The 19778-nt window shown below is 42.7% G+C and overlaps 1 protein-coding gene across 5 annotated transcripts in view; it reads left to right on the top strand.

Moving 5' to 3' along the window:
- cpne5b (copine Vb) overlaps positions 1–14905 on the top strand; it is a 97106-nt gene extending 82201 nt beyond the window's left edge. For all 5 annotated transcript variants that reach the window (XM_067234197.1, XM_067235015.1, XM_067232687.1 and 2 more), the window contains 7 exons: positions 3086–3132; positions 4570–4751; positions 4911–5038; positions 7634–7736; positions 13409–13466; positions 14256–14329; positions 14596–14905. In XM_067234197.1, the coding sequence (XP_067090298.1) occupies positions 3086–3132; positions 4570–4751; positions 4911–5038; positions 7634–7736; positions 13409–13466; positions 14256–14329; positions 14596–14784 (781 nt within the window). In that variant the 3' untranslated portion in view covers positions 14785–14905. The remainder of the gene's footprint in view (positions 1–3085; positions 3133–4569; positions 4752–4910; positions 5039–7633; positions 7737–13408; positions 13467–14255; positions 14330–14595) is intronic.
- The last annotated feature ends 4873 nt before the right edge of the window (positions 14906–19778 follow it).

The following is a 19778-nucleotide window of genomic DNA, read 5'->3' as shown; positions in this document are numbered from 1 at the left end:
TAGATGTTGACATGCATATTTGACGAGCGTGACACATCTGGAAGCTTTTGGGCTGGCCACGTTTGGCAACCCCCGGGTCAAAGGTTTCTAACCTTCAAAAGTATCAGTTCAACCGGAGAGCTCGAGAAAACTCTGCTTGTTGCAGCTATTTGGAATGACAGTTAAGGTGAGAGATATTACTGCACATCCCAGACACATTGTTTTTCACCAATGATTATTAGGATAATAACAACTTTCAAGAAGATACTTGGCTACTAAGAATTTGACTTCTGACCATTACAGATCAATTGAAAACCACCCTAAACATTGAATATGACCGTAGACGGGCGTGAGTTTATTCGACTGTTATATATACTTATATACCTGTATCTTGGCAAGATTGTGCTTGCTCTCTTTTTCTGTGAGTCACTATTATGGTGTGTTGCATAGAACCAGGGGAAGAGGAGCAGAGGTTAGGGGTCAGGGGGGTCTGAAGGACACTGTAGCAGAAGTGACAGTTATTTTAGGATGTTAGGAACAAAGAAGAATAAAATGTATTCAGAGTAAATGACAAGCAGTCATTAGGACAGCCTAGATTGTGAAATGTAGATGAGTTTAATTCTACTTAGCTTTATTGTTGTAAATAGGAATAAGACAAACGTGTTTAGGTGTATGTGTGTTAGCTGGCAAGTGAAAGCAGGTGCAGACACAGTGACAGTAAACTGATTAAGCTCCAGGCTCAATCAGTAGAGGAAATTGCCACTCAAGCAGAAGTACCAGATTTAGTGCAAATACTAGAATCAGTGTCAAAATACGTCACCATAAACAGATGTTACACACAATATGCACTCAACACAACCACACCCATCCACCCGCACAGACACACACAAACAGAAGGGCTCTTGATGAACAGTTCAGACACCATGAAAGAGAAGGGTCTCTCAGGAGCCAGTGGGCGGGAGGAAGGGGGAGGAAGGGAGGGAGGAGGAAAGCAGGTCAGTTTGACAGACAAACTGTCAAACCATAGTTACAGTCAAATAATTTAAACATGGAGGAAATCAACATAATTCCCAGGACATTACTTCATACTCCATATTTTATACCAATACATTGGGATTTCCACTCATAGGAAAAAGACAGTCATAAAACCATAAAGAAATGTATTTTCGAGCCGGGCTATGAGTTTTGCAATAGGTTCTCCAGCACTTATCATGAATGGATAATAACATTAATAAATACTGTCCACGTTTACATCCAGCCTACCTAGCCTGGAAGGTTAACGGGATTTTTTTTTCAAATTCATTATACTTTATTATCTCCCCCCCTCCCCCTCTTGTCTCTGACTGAATAGCTAATGGTTTGCGTTTATCCTTCTCTAAAAAGCCATGTCTCGCCCATGAAGATTATTGCAGTGAAAGCGTTTCATCAGGGAGAAAATTGAATTAGGATTTGTTCATAAGGGCTCCATCAGTTTAATTGCTTGTCATTCAGTTTAGTGCATGTTCCTCTTCCCCTCCTTCTCCTCCTTCTCCTGCTGCCTGTAAGAAGGGAAGATGATACAGTTGGTATTAGCTAGCTTCAGTCAGAATGCTGCTGCTAATAAAGACAAAACAGTTTGAGCACATTACACCAATTCTCAAATCTCTGCATTGGCTCCCGGTGTGTCAGAGAATTTATTTAAAACACTGCTGCTCACCTATAAATCTCTAAATGGTTTTGGGCCAAAATACATCTCTGAAATGCTTTTACAAAATGAACCCTCTAGACCCCTCAGGTCATCTGCCTCTAGACCCCTCTGGTCATCTGGAACCCGTCTGTTCACTGTCCCCAGAGTTTAAAACAAAACATGGAAATGCAGCATTTAGCTACAATGCAAGATTTACATTTACATTTAGTCATTTAGCAGACGCTCTTATCCAGAGCGACTTACAGTAAGTACAGGGACATTCCCCCGAGGCAAGTAGGGTGAAGTGCCTTGCCCAAGGACACAACGTCAATTGGCACGGCCGGGAATCGAACTGGCAACCTTCAGATTACTAGCCCGATTCCCTCACCGCTCAGCCATCTGACTCCCGCGATCCCGATATAAGACTTGATCCAACATTGACTACGTTTTATTCCAGACTAAAAACATTTATGTTCACCATTGCTTTCTGATATATTACAAAACTTGCACTTTGAATTTTTCTCATTAATTTAAATTAATAATTATTTTTTACACATTCTTTTTAAAATCTTGTTTCATTGTATGACATGTTGTTATGTGAAGCACATGAAGTCTAGCCTGGTCCTAACTAGACCCTCGTACATTTCATTTGTACAGAGAGTCTGGGCTCGCTCCATTGACAAGCGTTGACTTCCTTGTAAGCGGGTACTCTGTTGAAGTTTAAAACTATTGGATCTGCCCAGAGCCACTCTGATCTGCCATAACCAATCGCTAGTGTTCGCCTTAGCCAATTCCTTCACCACTACTGTAACAGAGCTAGCTGCCGTAGCTGGAGAATCAAACTGTTCCCGAACCCCGTGGGGAGGAGGGCCACAACATCATGGCCACCAACAAAACTCAGCAAAACTTGTTCTTGCTCCGGCTTTAGCTGTTGGATATTCGGCAGCGTTGCCACAACGGACCGAATGGCTTCGCTCGCATCTTTCTCCGCCACCATTATAGAACTCCAACACAAACTAGCGCACGACATCAACGTCAACGTTCTCAGCCACTCCCTCTGTTCGCTGATTGGCCGGTAGAAAATTAACCTGAGACGTCTGACTTACGTACCTCATGGCCAGACCTACTACAGAAGCAAAATGAAAATTGAGCGGAAGTACGTAGGAGGGCAGAGCCAGGCTACATGAAGTCTGCCTTGTGTATGAAATGTGCTCGATGGAAAGTGTCTTGATACAAGGGCACACACACACATGTTCACAAGAACACCCCTATCAGGAGTAAATCATTAGTAATTTAATTCATATGTGATATGGACTGCATTTGTATATGTTTGTCAATATGTGTGTGTATGTGTGTTTGTACGTACCATACTGTATGTGTGTTTGTGTGTGCGTGTGTGTGATCAGTTTTTACTTGATCCTCTCTCCATCCCAATTTCAGAACACAGATCAATTTCACTGTGGCCATCGATTTCACTGCTTCTAATGGTGAGTGATTCTAAAGGGGATGTGTGCTGGGGATGAATGGCGATGCTCTGGTCTTACTGCCGTCAGTCCAGGGTTAAGTTAAAACTCTCAGTCCAGGGTTAGGGGTTACCCTCTCAGTCCAGGGTTAGGGTTACCTCCTCAGTCCAGGGTTAAGTTAAAATTCTCAGTCCAGGGTTAGGGTTACCCTCTCAGTCTAGGGTTAGGGTTACCCTCTCAGTCTCAGTCTAGGGTTAAATTAACCCTCTGTGTTTATCTCTCTCTCACACACATATTCCAACTCTCTCCCCTGTCTCTGTCTCTACCTGGCCATCCACACACCCCTCATCATGTGCACCTGTTCAAATATACATAACCAGGATGGAAGAGTTAGGGATAGACTAGGGTTAGGCAGAGGGTTATGGATACACTAGGGTTAGGATTAGGCAGAGGGTTATGGATATAGTGTAGGGTTAGGTTAGGGTTAGGCAGAGGGTTACGGATACACTAGGGTTAGGGTTAGGCAGAGGGTTACGGATATAGTGTAGGGTTAGGTTAGGGTTAGGCAGAGGGTTACGGATATAGTGTAGGGTTAGGTTAGGGTTAGGCAGAGGGTTACGGATACACTAGGGTTAGGATTAGGCAGAGGGTTATGGATATAGTGTGTTAGATTAGGGTTAGGCAGAGGGTTATGGATATAGTGTGTTAGATTAGGGTTAGGCAGAGGGTTATGGATATAGTGTAGTCTTTGTTCCTGTGCGCCTGGTCACACGCTGTGACTCGACTCGGATGTGATGGCTGCACAAGCCCTCAGCTTCACAGAAGGACCCCAGGCTGAAAGCCACACTTATGGCTAATGACTCTACTTACAGCCAGTAATTATGGCTAAGAGTCAAGCCTTTCTATGGCAGTTAGAGACAAAATGGGGATTTACTTCCCAAAGGGTTGAGGAAGGGATCCTAAACGCCTGTTATTTGGAGCAGTATGCAGCCTTTCCAGTGCTCAGCATGACCTGCAATTAATCCAAGATGTTGTGTTGCTTCACAGGATACTTTGAGGTCCATATAATATAGACCTGCAAAGTCCCCCTTGAATAATCCTATTTATAATCCCAGAAGAATAATAGTCCTACATCATATGGACACACCCCATTCAGTACTGATGGCAGGCTTGCTCACAAAACAGTTGCTATAGTTTAGATGCAATTCTTTTCAAGCTTTGTTCCCTTCTAACCGACTGTAGTTTGTAGAGGTCATGGGGTATTTATTTTGCATGCTAATGTTTGGCTGATGTTGGAAACGACATTCATTCGTTTGTGAATGAATGTCGTGCTCATGACTGCATTCAAGGTCCCACCGCTGATCTGTATATCCCCATCTACGCATCTTCTGGAGGAACTCCACACAACTACTTCTTATTGACCTCAGATTGACATTACCTCCTGACCTTTAACCCACTCAGGTAACCCGTCGCAGTCCACCTCCCTTCACTACATGAACCCGTACCAGATGAATGCCTATGCCATGGCCCTGAAGGCTGTGGGCGAGATCATCCAGGACTATGACAGTGATAAGATGTTCCCTGCCCTGGGCTTCGGGGCCAAGCTGCCCCCTGATGGGAGGGTGTCCCATGAGTTCCCCCTGGTAAGTAACTAGTGTGTGTGTTGTATCTGTTGTTGTATGTGTGTTGTATCTATGTTTCTTTGATATGAAAAGTCTGTGTTCAACCTGTCGCATTATTATGAGGGGAACAAGACATCACCTTTTATCAGACTGAACTCAAACAATGTTTGTCCTCTCCAGAATGGCAACATGGACAACCCTTACTGTAACGGCATAGAGGGAATCCTGGAGGCCTACCACCAGAGTCTAAAGACCGTCCAACTCTACGGTCCAACCAACTTCGCCCCTGTTGTGAACCATGTTGCCAGGTAAGGTCATAAACACAACCTGCACCTGCTTCAGGCCTACAGTAACTTAGACACGGAGTCAGGTGGCTGAGCGGTTAGGGAATCGGGCTAGTATTCTGAAGCTTGTCTGTTCGATTACCGGCCGTGTCAAATGACGTTGTGTCTTTGGGCAAGGAACTTCACCCTACTTGCCTCGGGGGGAATGTCCCTGTACTTACTGTAAGTCGCTCTGGATAAGAGCGTCTGTTAAATGACTAAATGTAAACTTAAAGTACAGCATAACGCTAAGAACATTACAATTATGTGCCATGGAATTTACATTCACATTTTTTTAATGTTCTTACAGTTTGTCTTTCCTTCTCAAAAACGATTAACTGCAACACAAATTTAAGATTTATTCATTTTCATCTATTAATTATTGTTAAATCACCATAAACATGACACATGATCTATTCAATAATTTTAAACACTTTTGAAAACATTGTATACACTTTTGTAATCGCATCAATGAACAAAGTAATGCTGTGAATTAGTCCCCCTGGACCAATACCGAAGGGAGGCCAATACTCTCTCACTGTGACAGAGGAGGGCTTCAGCTTGATCATGACTCATCAGCTAGCCTATCATCAGAGATGGGAAGTAACCAGTTACTTAAGTAGATTTTTCTGGTATCAGTACTTTACTTCACTATGTAATTTTCTGACAACTTTTCACTTTCAGAACAAGCCTTGTTACTTGTTACTCAAATACAGATGCTTACATCTGTATTTGGTGGCATGATCAATATTATTTTGTGTCATTGCGCAACAAACGCAGGCACAAAATCAGGCACAACAAACGTGAAATAATCTACAAAGCTACCATGGAGCAAGGAAGACTTGATGAGGACTCTACTCTATTGTACTCTGCTCTATTCTGCTTTACAATTATATATTTTCAAAACTAAAGTTTGTATCATTGATGAGTACTTGATGAGGACTCGACTATACTCTACTGTACTCTGCTAACAAAAAACATTAGAAAAACCTTTTTCTAAAGTTCTTTTTCACACACAGTGAAAGGAGAGGAGAGGAAAGAGTAGAGAAGCCTAAAACAGAGTTGAGTAAAGCAGAGCAGATTACAATAGAGTACAGTAGAGTTAGTATAGTAGTCGTCATCAAGTACTCATCAACGATGCAATATAAAAAATAAAAAAAATTCTAACAAAAGTTTTGAAAAAAAAGTTTTGAACGATTTAAACTATATTTTCGATTTATTTAAAAAAATAGGTTTGCATCGTTGATGAGTACTTGATAATGACTCTACTATACTCTCCTCTATTGTACTCTGCTTTGCTTTACTCACTCTGTTTTAGGCTTCTCTACTCTCTCCTCTCCTCCTGTCTCCTTTCCTTTCACTGTGTGTGAAAACAAACGTTGAAAAAAACTTCTGATAGGTTGAATTTTTTGTGTGAATTTTTTTGTTTTGAATGGTAGGAAAAACTCAAATAAAAGGTACATTATGGTTGAATTTTTGTACTAATGTATTAATATGATGTGAGGTCCAGTTACCTGCATGACACTAAAACAGGTGTAGTAATGGCTATGTTTTACTTAGGTATATGTCAGAGCCCACACTTCTTTACTTTAACTTGAGTGAAAACGTGTAGTCAGTACATCAACTTTTACCAGTCTTTTTAAACATGAGTATCTGTACTTCTAATTGAGTGAAGGATATGTGTACTTTTGCCATCTCTGGCTATCATAACATGACTCACACAGCTTTGTTAGCTGTTAGCTATCGCTGTGTCCTAGCCCCTCAGTCTTCCATCTCCCAGCGTTCTGGATCACTGGCCATGACCGTCTGCCTTTTACTGGGTGCAAAATAACAGGATACAACATGTATTCACCATACTGAAATCAGATTAGAGAAAAGAGTATCTCTATCTTGCTCTCCCTCATTCAGTTAGATAAGCCCTTTCTCTCTCACTCTCTTTTTTCTCCGTCTTTGTCCTTTGATTCTATAGCTATCTGACTCCCTCCTCAGCGGTGGTTAAGAATGTCATCCTGATAGAGCTGAATTAGACTTTCTAAGTTGCGGTAGGGGTAGGGTTACCCTAACCCAGCAGTGACGAAGGCCTCCCATACATTCTAAAAGACAGAGGTGAAGTGCAGGCGGAAGGTGAGGGTTAATTGGAGTGGAATGAACTAGAAGGTAGATAGTGCTATAAAATTCCCATGTTTCTAAATTCCCCTAAAAAGCGAGACGAGCCGACAGTTATCGCATCACTTAGCATCTGAATAGGTCTGAAAAGAGGATGCTAGCTGGAGCGAGGGCACGAACAGAGAGAAGCTAGCGTCATAATCACATTTATTTGAATCCTAGGTCATAGTGTTCTTTTGTGATAGGATAATGAGAAATTATTAAATTAATGGTGATTAAGGATCTGAAAATCGTCAAATAGAGGTTGAAAGACCACATTTTGAGCTGTGTTTGTGTGTGTGTGCGTGTGTGTGTGTGTGAGAGCATGTGTGTGTGTGAGAGCATGTGTGTGTGTGTGCATGTGTGTGTGCGTGTGTGTGTGTGTGAGATCATGTGTGTGTGTGAGAGCATGTGTGTGTGTGTGTTTTCCCACAGATATGCAGCTGCAGTTCAGGATGGTTCCCAGTACTTTGTGCTTCTCATCATCACAGATGGCGTCATCTCAGACATGGCCCAAACCAAGGAGGCCATCGTCAACGTGAGTATCAGACACCAGCAGCACTGCTGAACTCAGAAGTTAGAGAGGTGGCTGAGCGGTTAGGGAGTCGGGCTAGTAATATGAAGGTTACCGGTTCGATTCCTGGCTCTGCAAAAATGACGTTGTGTCCTTGGGCAAGGCACTTCACCCTACTTGCCTCGGGGGGAATGTCCCTGTACTTACTGTAAGTCGCTCTGGATAAAAGCGTCTGTTAAATGTAAATGTTAGAGTCAACGTACCTTGGTAGTGAAAACACCAATGTCAGGCCAAACATGGGTTTCAAAGTTATGTTTGAAAAAGTCAAAAAAAAGAAAGGCGAGAGAAGGTAGGACAGGATAAAGAGGGAGTGAGAAAAGGAAGAAGATGGAAAAGGAGAAGATTAAATAGGGAGTGAGAGGAGAGGACAAATAAAGAAAGAGCCTCGGGGGGTGTAATGAAAGACAAATACAGTTAAATGGAGTGAGGGAGGACATATATGTGTGGAGGAGGAATTAAATAGAAAGCGACCAAGTCAACGAAGAGGGGACATAAAGAGGGCTGAAGTAAAGTGACAGAATGACTTATCGATTTATAATGTCAACTGCCAACTCTTCACATATTGGTCTGACCTTCTAAGTTGACATAGCCATTCTGTCTCTGAGCTGTGGAACAACTGTTCTGGATAGCAGACTGTCATCATGTTTTCTGTCCTCTGTGGGGGAGCCTCATGCAAGCTAGGCCATCCTGAGATGCCAGTGGTGCCACCCAGAGGCACCAGACCACCCAGCAAACTGGATTTAAAGGGAATTTGCGACTGTTAGTCAAACCGTTAGAACAGCCACACCTTCCTTTTAAGATCTTGCCTGCTGCTCTATCTTACCTGGCCTTGGCTCTGCCCTCCTGCCTGGCTCCATCTACCTGACCACACTCCACCTACCTGACCACACTCCACCTACCTGACCACACTCCACCTACCTGACCACACTCCATCTACCTGACCACACTCCACCTACCTGACCACACTCCACCTACCTGACCACACTCCACCTACCTGACCACACTCCATCTACCTGACCACACTCCACCTACCTGACCACACTCCACCTACCTGACCACACTCCATCTACCTGACCACACTCCACCTACCTGACCACACTCCACCTACCTGACCACACTCCATCTACCTGACCACACTCCATCTACCTGACCACGCTGCACCTGCAGTAACTCTGCCTTACCTTATACCCCGCTGCATCTGGCTGTGTTACTGACTACTGTGCTACACTGCTTCTGTTTATTGGACTTTTCTTACTTCATGTAACACATTGGTGGAGGTTGTGTAATGTGCTTGGTAGTGAAAGTGTGCTGGAATGTCTGCACAGTCAAAGTGTTTGTTTTGGAGTGTGTGGACATTTACATGTATGATTAAATTTGTGTAAGCATGTGTTTGTATGTGTGTGTGAGCTTCTGTAAGTGTGTGTGTTTGTTTGTGTGTGAGAGAGTGTGTGCACCTTCCCCTAGCCCATCCTATCCCCAGAGGACTTTCAGGAACACTGACCCACTTGTTCTCCTTTCTTCTGCTGCTGTGAGGGTTATGCATCATTTAGTGGAAGAGATGCTCCCTCTAGTAGCTGTTCTTGAGACGATTCTCTCACTTTCTCATTTTGTCTGTCTCTTTACTTTCTGTTGTTCTCCCTCTCTCATTCTTTCCCTCTCTACAGTGTCTCATTTTTCTTTTCCATCATTCTTTCCTTTCCATTCATTTTCTTTTTCTCTCACTCACTGCTAAAACTCATTCTCTCTGTCTTTGTTTTCTGTCTTTTACTGCACTGTCTCATTTCCCTCTCTTCCATCTTTCATGTGTTTCTCTCCTTTCCATCCACCCTTCACTTCTTGCTCGTGTTTCTCTTCCCCTTCCCCCTAACCCTACTGCTCTAACTGAACATCCTGCTCTGCCCTAACCCTACTGCTCTAACTGAACATCCTGCTCTGCCCTAACCCTAATCGATCAGATAGATACACCAGGGGATCACATAGAAGACCACTGTATTCAGGAGAGGGTTAGGCTTAGTGATGGGTTGTGGGATGTGACTTCAGTCCAACGTTACCAAACTAACCAACAGTCTGACGCAGGCGCAAGATGCATTGTGGGTTTTGTTTGGTGTGAAAACATGGAGGAAGGCAGTGACAGGGCTCAGCTAATTTTGTAGCCTTCTAGCGGTCAGAATATATAAATCTGACCATGATCATTTTGGTCACTACAATCATGATCCAAGATGGCGCCGCAGATGGCAGCCATGGCCAGTCGGTGCGATCTGCCAGGATTCCTTTAGTTCTCTGACCAGGGACAAGGTCCTAAACATTAGAGAACCCTAACCCTAACATTAGAGAAACAACTTCAGCCGATCTACTTTCCACTTTTCTGCTTCCAATAGTAGAAATAGCTGACATCATTGTCATAGCCACGCTTCTACATGTTTATAATTCGTTTACTGTGTGCACCTGACCACCACAGTACATTCCCTGTGTGCACCTGACCACCACAGTACATTCCCTGTGTGCACCTGACCACCACAGTACATTCCTTGTGTGCACCTGACCACCACAGTACATTCCCTGTGTGCACCTGACCACCACAGTACATTCCTTGTTTGTGTGTATTCACTATTCACTATTTAATAGTGAATACACACCCATGTTCTATTACTAAGACACTACTGGCACTAAACTAGGATTTGACACTAACACAGAACAGAGACTGGCTTTCTCCAAGCCCATTCTTGATTCACTTCTTAATATCTGGGAACCAGTTTAATTAGTATTAAAAAGCCTTCTCTGTACTGACAACAGTCCGCCCTGAGGCCCCACATAAACCATCTGCCTGCTGGAGATAATAGAGCCATAGAAGGTGTAAATACCAAATGAGCGTGGAAGCCCAAGTGGCCACGGGTGATCTTTTATTCTACGTGTCCAGAATATTATGGGATGGTATTTTTCCCCCTTCTTCTTTGGACAGGAGCGGTTTATATCTGGTGTGAGTGCAGTGTGATTACCGTGGCGGTAACTGGTGTTGATTGACGCATTGTTTTGTTTTCTTATTACCGTTCTTCACAGCTGCCAATCACAGTCGGAGAGGGTGGTATAAGTGGGGCAATGATGCGTGGGTTATTTTAGGTGCCGTTTGATGTGTGTGGCGTGTGTGTTTGTATGTATGTACCGGAGTGTGTTTTTTATGCATTGTGGAGTGGTGTGTGTGTGTGTGCAAGTTTCTTAGTATGCACGTTGGCTCGTGTGTGTGTGTGAGTGAGTGAGTGGGAGGATTGACAGGAGCTATGTTGAACACTGATCATTTGGGCACGTCAATCTGTTCCAGCGCAGGCTGAGATGCAGAAGCAGCAAATTAGGTCGGCTGACTTGCTATGTTAAGTCTTGTCCTGGAGATAAAAAGTACTTGTTCAACAAAATGGTCTTCCTGAGAATACATAGCAAAAGGAATCGCTTTAGACAGACTAAGTCTGAACAATTACGAAGTGTAAACCTGAAAATGAAGCAAAAAAAAAAGCAAGGTTTGGATTTGATGAGGCATTTCCTGCTATTCCCTAACAGACGAACATGCTCATACACACTCAGTCAAACGTGCACACGCACACCTCAACACAAACACTATGACTGGACAACGCACCTTACTTCCAATCACATATACATATCCTCCACCAATGTATTGCATAAAGTAAGAGCACGCCAACAGAGAGAATCGGTCCAGCACACCAGTCAGTAACACACACCTTGTTATATTTGTGTGTTTGCAGTAAACATGCGAACACTTATTGCATGTTTCTTAATGTAAATGTGTCCTTTTTCTGAGTGGGTATAATTGTGCCAATATTTACAGTGAAGGACAGTAGATGCATGGTGTGTGTTGGGAGTGGCTGCAGGGTTCTGGTGTGTGTTGGGAGTGGCTGGGAGGGTTCTGGTGTGTGTTGGGAGTGGCTGGGAGGGTTCTGGTGTGTGTTGGGAGTGGCTGCAGGGTTCTGGTGTGTGTTGGGAGTGGCTGGGAGGGTTCTGGTGTGTGTTGGGAGTGGCTGCAGGGTTCTGGTGTGTGTTGGGAGTGGCTGCAGGGTTCTGGTGTGTGTTAGGAGTGGCTGGGAGGGTTCTGGTGTGTGTTGGGAGTGGCTGCAGGGTTCTGGTGTGTGTTGGGAGTGGCTGGGAGGGTTCTGGTGTGTGTTGGGAGTGGCTGGGAGGGTTCTGGTGTGTGTTGGGAGTGGCTGCAGGGTTCTGGTGTGTGTTGGGAGTGGCTGGGAGGGTTCTGGTGTGTGTTGGGAGTGGCTGCAGGGTTCTAGTGTGTGTTGGGAGTGGCTGGGAGGGTTCTAGTGTGTGTTGGGAGTGGCTGCAGGGTTCTGGTGTGTGTTGGGAGTGGCTGGGAGGGTTCTGGTGTGTGTTGGGAGTGGCTGCAGGGTTCTGGTGTGTGTTGGGAGTGGCTGGGAGGGTTCTGGTGTGTGTTGGAAGTGGCTGCAGGGTTCTGGTGTGTGTTGGGAGTGGCTGGGAGGGTTCTGGTGTGTGTTGGGAGTGGCTGCAGGGTTCTGGTGTGTGTTGGGAGTGGCTGGGAGGGTTCTGGTGTGTGTTGAGAGTGGCTGCAGGGTTCTGGTGTGTGTTGGGAGTGGCTGGGAGGGTTCTGGTGTGTGTTGGGAGTGGCTGCAGCGTTCTGGTGCGTGTTTGGAGTGGCTGGGAGGGTTCTGGTAAGATGGGCGCCCAAGCTGTGTAGTCGGCCCCATCTTCCTCTCTCTCCACTCCCGACCCACAAAGTCTCCAGTACCCAACATCACACTTTATCAACACCTCTCCTTCCCGTCTGGTGACAGAAGTGTTTTTGCTGTTTCCTCTGTACTGTTCAGCAGACATGTGTGTCTGTGAGACACGTGAAGGTCTGGGTCTGTGTCATCAGGTTTTTCAATGTTGTCCTACTACTGTAGATTGTTGTTATTTTTGCACTTGGTTTCTTATTTTACTTCATGACTTTATTAGAAACAATCTGAATAATTAGGGTTAATGTTAAGTAACAAAGATCAGTGCTGGATCAGACCTGGTGCTGGTCTGACCTGGCAGCTCAGGAGACTCCCTCTGGCCTAAAGGCTCTCCGTAAAGAGTCAGGATTTACATACAGGGTTAGGGTTAGGGTGAGCATACAGAGGTTTTTCACATATAAGATGAGCGGGCCGATTGAAAAAGTGCAAAATTGGATTTGGGGTTCAGAATACACCTGGGATCACCTGATCAAGATTGGGTCCTGTTTATTGTCCCCTTTCAGACAGATAAGATGTCAACAGATGCATGTTAAGGATTCACCAAAACATACAATCTTTCCATCAGCCAATTCTGCAAATTCCCCAAACTATTCTTCCATAGCAGAGGGGTCATTGCTGATAAAGTGCTGCAGATAAATTACCAGAATCCTTCACCATCTCCACTGTATTAAGACCACTTCTGGACCTAGCGATGGTCCAGCAGTGCACTGTGGTCTGGCATGTGTACTTTCTTTAAAAAGTATATATATATACAATTGATATGTGTGTTTCCCCAAACCCATGTGTGCACCACTTCAACACCCATGTCTGGTACATTGTTAAGATCCGTTTTTATAAAATAAAAGTATATGAATGAATGTATGTATTAAAGTAGTAGTGTCTCTTCCACAGGGCGCTAAGCTCCCCATGTCCATCATCATCGTGGGAGTGGGGCAGGCTGAGTTTGATGGTAAAGAGGCAACTTCCTAACAACATCTATCAGTTACCCATAACCTTAGCTTTAGTACATATAAACAAGAAATATGATAGATTAACTACAGACAACTGTCTATATCCTTATCTACTATATTTTGTTTGTTCCAAACAAATAAAATACTGTTCAGCAACAGCTAACAAAATGTATCCACCAATGTTGATACTCATAATGAGTGAGGTAAGTTAGGTGCTAACCTGGGACCCCTAATAGAAAGCTTTCACATTTTCAATGCCTGAAAATTGATAGTTGGAGTGCAGAATTACCCTACAGTGGGCTGGCTACCCACATTCTCATCATCAACATGAACTCAGACAATTAAATTACTGATACAGGGCCAATGTATTCATACACTCACACAACTTGGAACAGTTCACAGCCAGGTAGTGCAACCACTCTCCTTTACAGCAATTAGTCAAAGTAAATGTCTTGGAGGAAATTACTATTTGGTTCAACAGAGGGGAGCTGAGTAAGTGGATGTGTGCAGTTTGTTTATGATGGTTTGGGCTAATGCTGGGTTCACAGTACCCTGGATGGATTAGTAACTGGATTATTTTTAGTCATCTGATTGCAAATGTTAGGAGGGAGGATTTTTTACATACAGTATTATTATAGGAGAATTAATATTGATTGAACTGCATAACCTGAGGAATGAGTCATTTGGTTCCCATTTGGAGATGAAAAAGTTTAGAGAAAACAAGTACTGTGTCTGTGCCCTCATGAACGCTAATACGTACATGTGTCTGTCTGCTGTGCCGTCTGCAGCCATGGTAGAGCTAGATGGAGATGACATCAGGATTTCCTCCAGAGGAAAGCTGGCAGAGCGAGACATAGTTCAGGTGACCCACATCATTGCCTGCAAACTCTATCGATTTATAGTGTACAGACTACAAAACAACTCTCTCATTTAAATTCACACTTATTCCATATGCACAGCATATGGAGTTTTGCTGTTAAAAGGTTCAACGTTAAAAAGGTTAACCTGTCTAGTCATAGACCTGTCTTTTTGTGGTGAGAATTCCTAATCTTTGTACTCAACTCTTTCTCTGCCTCTTTCTATATTTCTCTCCCTCTCCTCCACGCTGGCTTGTTTCCTCCCTTGTAGTTTGTCCCGTTCCGAGACTACATGGACCGGACAGGCAACCATGTGTTGAGCATGGCTCGTCTGGCCAAAGATGTGCTAGCAGAGATCCCAGACCAGTTCATCTCCTATATGAAGAGCAGAGGGATCAAGCCCAACCCTGCCCCGCCCCCCTACATGCCCCCAGGACACACCCACCACACACAGATCTGAGCCCCACTTTAACCGAGCACTGATGGGAGATTAGATTTTGGCCAACTTCGGCAGCCCACTGGGAAACTTCCCATGAATAGATAACAAAGAGAAGTGACATACAAGTGGGAGGAAATGTTTGTGTTAGTACCTGCCAGTGACTCCTCAAGAGGTGGTTTCTCTTTGTCATGGTTTTATCTGTTTCGTTTATTTTCGAAGGAGTGACAGAGACTGTGAGGGAGAGAGGAAAATGCTGTATCAGGTTTTGAATGAACAGTGAACTAGTGAACTAAACATCTTTTTATCAAATTAAGACTGTGACTGTTTCATGTCTGGTGTGAGAGCAGGTCACTTTGAGGTCATGTGGTTGAGACTTGTGCCTGTTTATTGTTATTGTTAAATGTATTAGGACAAGTGCGCCCTCATCCAAACTTTGACCTTGGCTGACCTTGGTGTGGCTTCTCATAGCCTGTTTAAGGTGACATTTTTAGACACCTCTCAATAAATATATTTGTTTTAGGTTTGAGGTTCAAATAATTTTAGTCAGATTCAGTTTAAAGTTTTGCAGTGGGTTAGGATGTCTGGTGTTGAGGTATTTTGGTGGGGGGTCTCATGTGGTGTTGACAGGGATCCACCTCTTGACGTGTGGGTTTATAGAAGCATGTTGGTCATTCAGATGAAGTTAAGGCATCGTATTTATCCTTTAAAAATATCAAAAGTTGCATGTTTATATAATAGATATGTACAAAACATGTTTCTATATGAACCTCCCTGAGAGATTTCTACTACAGAGCTCAGTAATATTTCAACAATTTTGCACTTTTCACAAGATGTGTCTAAAAGCACAAGTAACAGATCACTTTACATCAAATCTTATTGTTTAATATTTACACTGACTTGTCCTTCCAATTGTCCCCTTTGGTCTAACTATGGTTCCTCATCCCAACTGTTTAAAAATTAGTGTTTTTAACAATTAATTATGTGACAAATGTGTTCTTGCTAGAACCAACATTTGCTATTTTTTATTTAAATCTCCACTTTGGCCACTGAGTGACGTTTATTGATCAAGCCAATTTCGTGCCACACAAACACGACGCATGGAGCAACAAGGGAAATGCATTGGACACACGTTGGTCAATACTCTGATTGCTGTTAATGTTACGAATTGGATACTAAATTAAAAGCAATTTACACTTATAAACCCTAAATCACGGTTATGTGATTGACTATGTGGTTCTCCCTTCCAGTCTCCTTTCTATGCAGTTGTGTTTTGACACTCAGCCACTCAATAAGACTGTTTAGAACACTAAACACAACTACTTCATTTTCAGTATATCTGAAAGGATCATTTTAATTGTCTTTTATCCACCAGTTGATTGCTGTACTGCTACCTTAGAAGACAATAATAGTTCTTCAGTTGAACAAAATCATATTAAGATAAGAGGAAACCACGATGTAGCAAAAAGACGGATCTCTTCCATGACAGTGCTCTCTGATACCTAACTCTAACCCTGCTCTCTGGTTCCTCAAGTACCTCTTCCATGACAGTGCTGTCTGATACCTAACTCTAACCCTGCTCTCTGGTTCCTCAAGTACCTCTTCCATGACAGTGCTGTCTGATGCCTAACTCTAACCCTGCTCTCTGGTTCCTCAAGTACAATGGAAAATGGTACTCTGCCCATGTCAACAAATCACACCCCATGAATAAGACATTTTCAATGAGCAAGTGAGATTATAGGGGCGAAATTGTTGTAAACTGATCATTTCTTTGGTAGGATTTTGTGTATATGGGTGTTACGTAATAAGAGATGATCTGTACAGTGAAACCTACTGATAGATTTTCTCATTAAGAGTTGTGTAGACCTGGAGATCTGGAGTGTGTTTATGAGTAATTTACATATTTCTCACAGACAACTTTAAGGGAAGCACTTTATCCCTTTCCGTTAAGAGACATGCTTCAATGGTAAATGTTTTATTTTTGGAGATGATCGTATTACTATACTACAATATCTTTTTTTCTGGAATGTGTAACGATAAGCCATTTATCCTGCCGATTATTCCACATCACCTGCCCACGTCACAGTTTAAACTGTCTCTGACATGGTGACGTGGGGATGTAGGGTTGTGTTCGTGAAAAATCATGAATAATAAAGAGTGTTCGTACTCTGCCAACACCTGGAACATAGAGACGATTCCATCTGGATTATGTGCATGTTAGTGCCAAATATGGCAGCAAGAACGGGACTGTTTGCTTTCCCATCTCTCCAAAAAGGAAAAGGAGATATCACAAAACTCAAGCTGTAGCCAACTAGCATGTTGCATTAATAAGGATGTTTATTTTCACAATGTAACGTCACATTCTGGGACCCTAATGGGCAGGTGAAAAAATATGAAATGAAGGTCTAATAATTTTGCATTCCCTCTTACTTTAAAAAAGTTTTTTATAAAAGACGTTTAACAAGACCCGCAACGGTCTCAGCACGATTCTATATCCATGACCAAGCCCAAACGAAATTTGCGAGCGCGGAATTCCGACGAAAACATGCGGAATGTCAAATCGAACGCATTGGCCTGAGGCAATTTTTTTAATAAGCTAGTCAACTCATTGTAGCCTTTAGACATATTTGGCCTGTAGACAGAACCCATTGCCATTAGTGTAGGTAGATCTATGTGATAGCAAGCGAAGGAAGTCAACCCTGAAACGGATACAGTAACGTTCACATTAGACTAGCTGTAGCCAAGATTAAAACGTTAGCCGAAAATCCAAGATTCAGCCCTGAAGAATTGAGACGGAAACACGTATCAAACTAAATTACAGCAAGAGACAGGGCCAGGGAGTTTTCAGGCAATCTTTATGAGGATAGAGGAATCTTGCAATAAAATGATCCAAAAGGTTGAATCTCTTTAAAGCTATATCAACTTCATCTGCAGAATTCCACAAATTTTCATTCTTGAATAACCGCAGATTTTTTTTTACAAATCAGCAGATTCAGTTTGGGCTTGCCCATGATCTTCGTCAACTGTCACTGTCTACTCACCAACGCTTGGTTCATTCATCCCAGGCCGCGCCCATCAAATCAAGTTTACAAAATCAAACATCACACATCAGACATTGCATTACTCTTTCTCAATGAATCTTATAACTGGGGATGAGTTTTCTGATAGAATATTTGACTACAGATCAAGATAGAGAAGATTCAATTCCCCATGTAAGTTAGTTTTGATAAAAGTGTCTGCTAAATTAATACATTATTGTTAATGTTACACCCCCTAACACACTGCCTTTCAAAATGTTATGTGGGGCAATGCAAATATATAAGACTTTCACTCTCTTTTGTCCAGCTTCTCATAAGGGTCTTTCTGAGATAAGCATTATTTATTATTATGGAGTAATACTTAATAATAGTATTGACAATATAATTAATATTGAGTAATACTCAACATAGGGATCTCCAGACAAAGGCACCATAAGGTGATGTCATTGTCCAGGTTCCATCTCTGCCCCTCGGCTGAAGATCATGCATTGATCCTGGCTTTGCACTCCACCGTCCACATGGAAGGGTTGGAACAAGGGTGAGAGGGTGACTAAATATTCACCCATTCATCTGAGAGGATGACTACATTTTCACCCATTCATCTGTGAGAGGATGACTAAATATTCACCCATTCATCTGTGAGAAGGTGACTAAATAATCACCCATTCTTCTGTGAGAGGGTGACTAACATGATATGGCAATGACACGATCTACATGCTTTTTGGACCAGTTCTTCTCCTCCCCAGCTGCATCAGTCACACTAACCCTACAGCCATCTGCATCAGGCCATCTGCATGCTTCCCTTTAGTTATCTTTTTTTTTTTTTACAAGTTTTTATTGTACATGATTGTTGTCATACGGTGGGTTGTGAAATGCTTTGTATTAGATTGCCTTAAATTAAAATGAATAAAAATGAATGACTACTTTTATAAACATTGTTGATTTATACTTTTGTGGCAATAATGAGGATGATGGGGGCAAAGGTGATAGTGATGAATCACCCAGAGGGAAAGACAGACATGATGACACAAAGGTCTTCCTTGGTGAGGTACATTTGTGTTCCTACACTACAGAACCCCGTAGATATATAGATGATAAAGTAAAAAAACAAAATAACAAAGTACTTTTACATATTTGATATTTAGATAATTAGCAGTGGACAAAAATATCTACCTTTCATTATCTTATTGGAATATTTGTAAGATTTATTATTTATTGAATGTAACCAACTATATTTCTACTGAACTTTAAAACCAAGAACATTCCTAAAAGTTTTTGCTAAACATCTGATGTGTTGCCTCCATCGTCTGTCAAAGCAAACACAGACTTGATTATTTTTGTTTCTATTGAAGTGTTACCTGACGTATACCAGCGCTGGAAAATCACCTTTGACCTGCATGTGGCAGCTCCTGACCTGTGGAACTATGCTTGTCTTAATGTCAAGTTTGAAGCTTCTCTGCACGCCAGCATTGATACCAACACCATACCAACACCATCAAAATAGATCATGCACTCACAACACATGCCATGGTCGGCTTTTATCAGACTTTTACTTTGTCATGAACTGCACTGTTAATCGAGGACATACACAGTAGGGCATTTCTATGTGACATATACTATACATTTGACTTTGACTTATTTGTGATAGTGACTGGGTTCGTTTTAGTGATATTGCATGTTCAAGATTGCTTTTGGTTGTGGAAGGTGAGAGGACAGGAGGTTTCCAGAAAGATTTGTCCTCTAAATAAAGCAAAGCTGTGCTGCTGGGTTTTATTTCAATCCTTTCCTGTCACCTTGTTGCATTTATTGTCCTGCCTGTCATTTCAATTTCCTCCCAACAAATATCCAACACATATCCAAACTTCCCAACAAGGAGGGACCGAGTTAGATGTTTACATGGGCGGATCTACAGGGGGGCAAGGGGGGGCAGCAGCCCCTCCACTCTAGAGCCTTGCCCCCCAGCTGCCCCCCTAACTTTTG

Source organism: Osmerus mordax, chromosome 1, assembly GCF_038355195.1.
Source record: "Osmerus mordax isolate fOsmMor3 chromosome 1, fOsmMor3.pri, whole genome shotgun sequence".
NCBI classification, from domain to species: domain Eukaryota; kingdom Metazoa; phylum Chordata; class Actinopteri; order Osmeriformes; family Osmeridae; genus Osmerus; species Osmerus mordax.
This window is presented reverse-complemented; position numbering and strand designations above follow the sequence as displayed.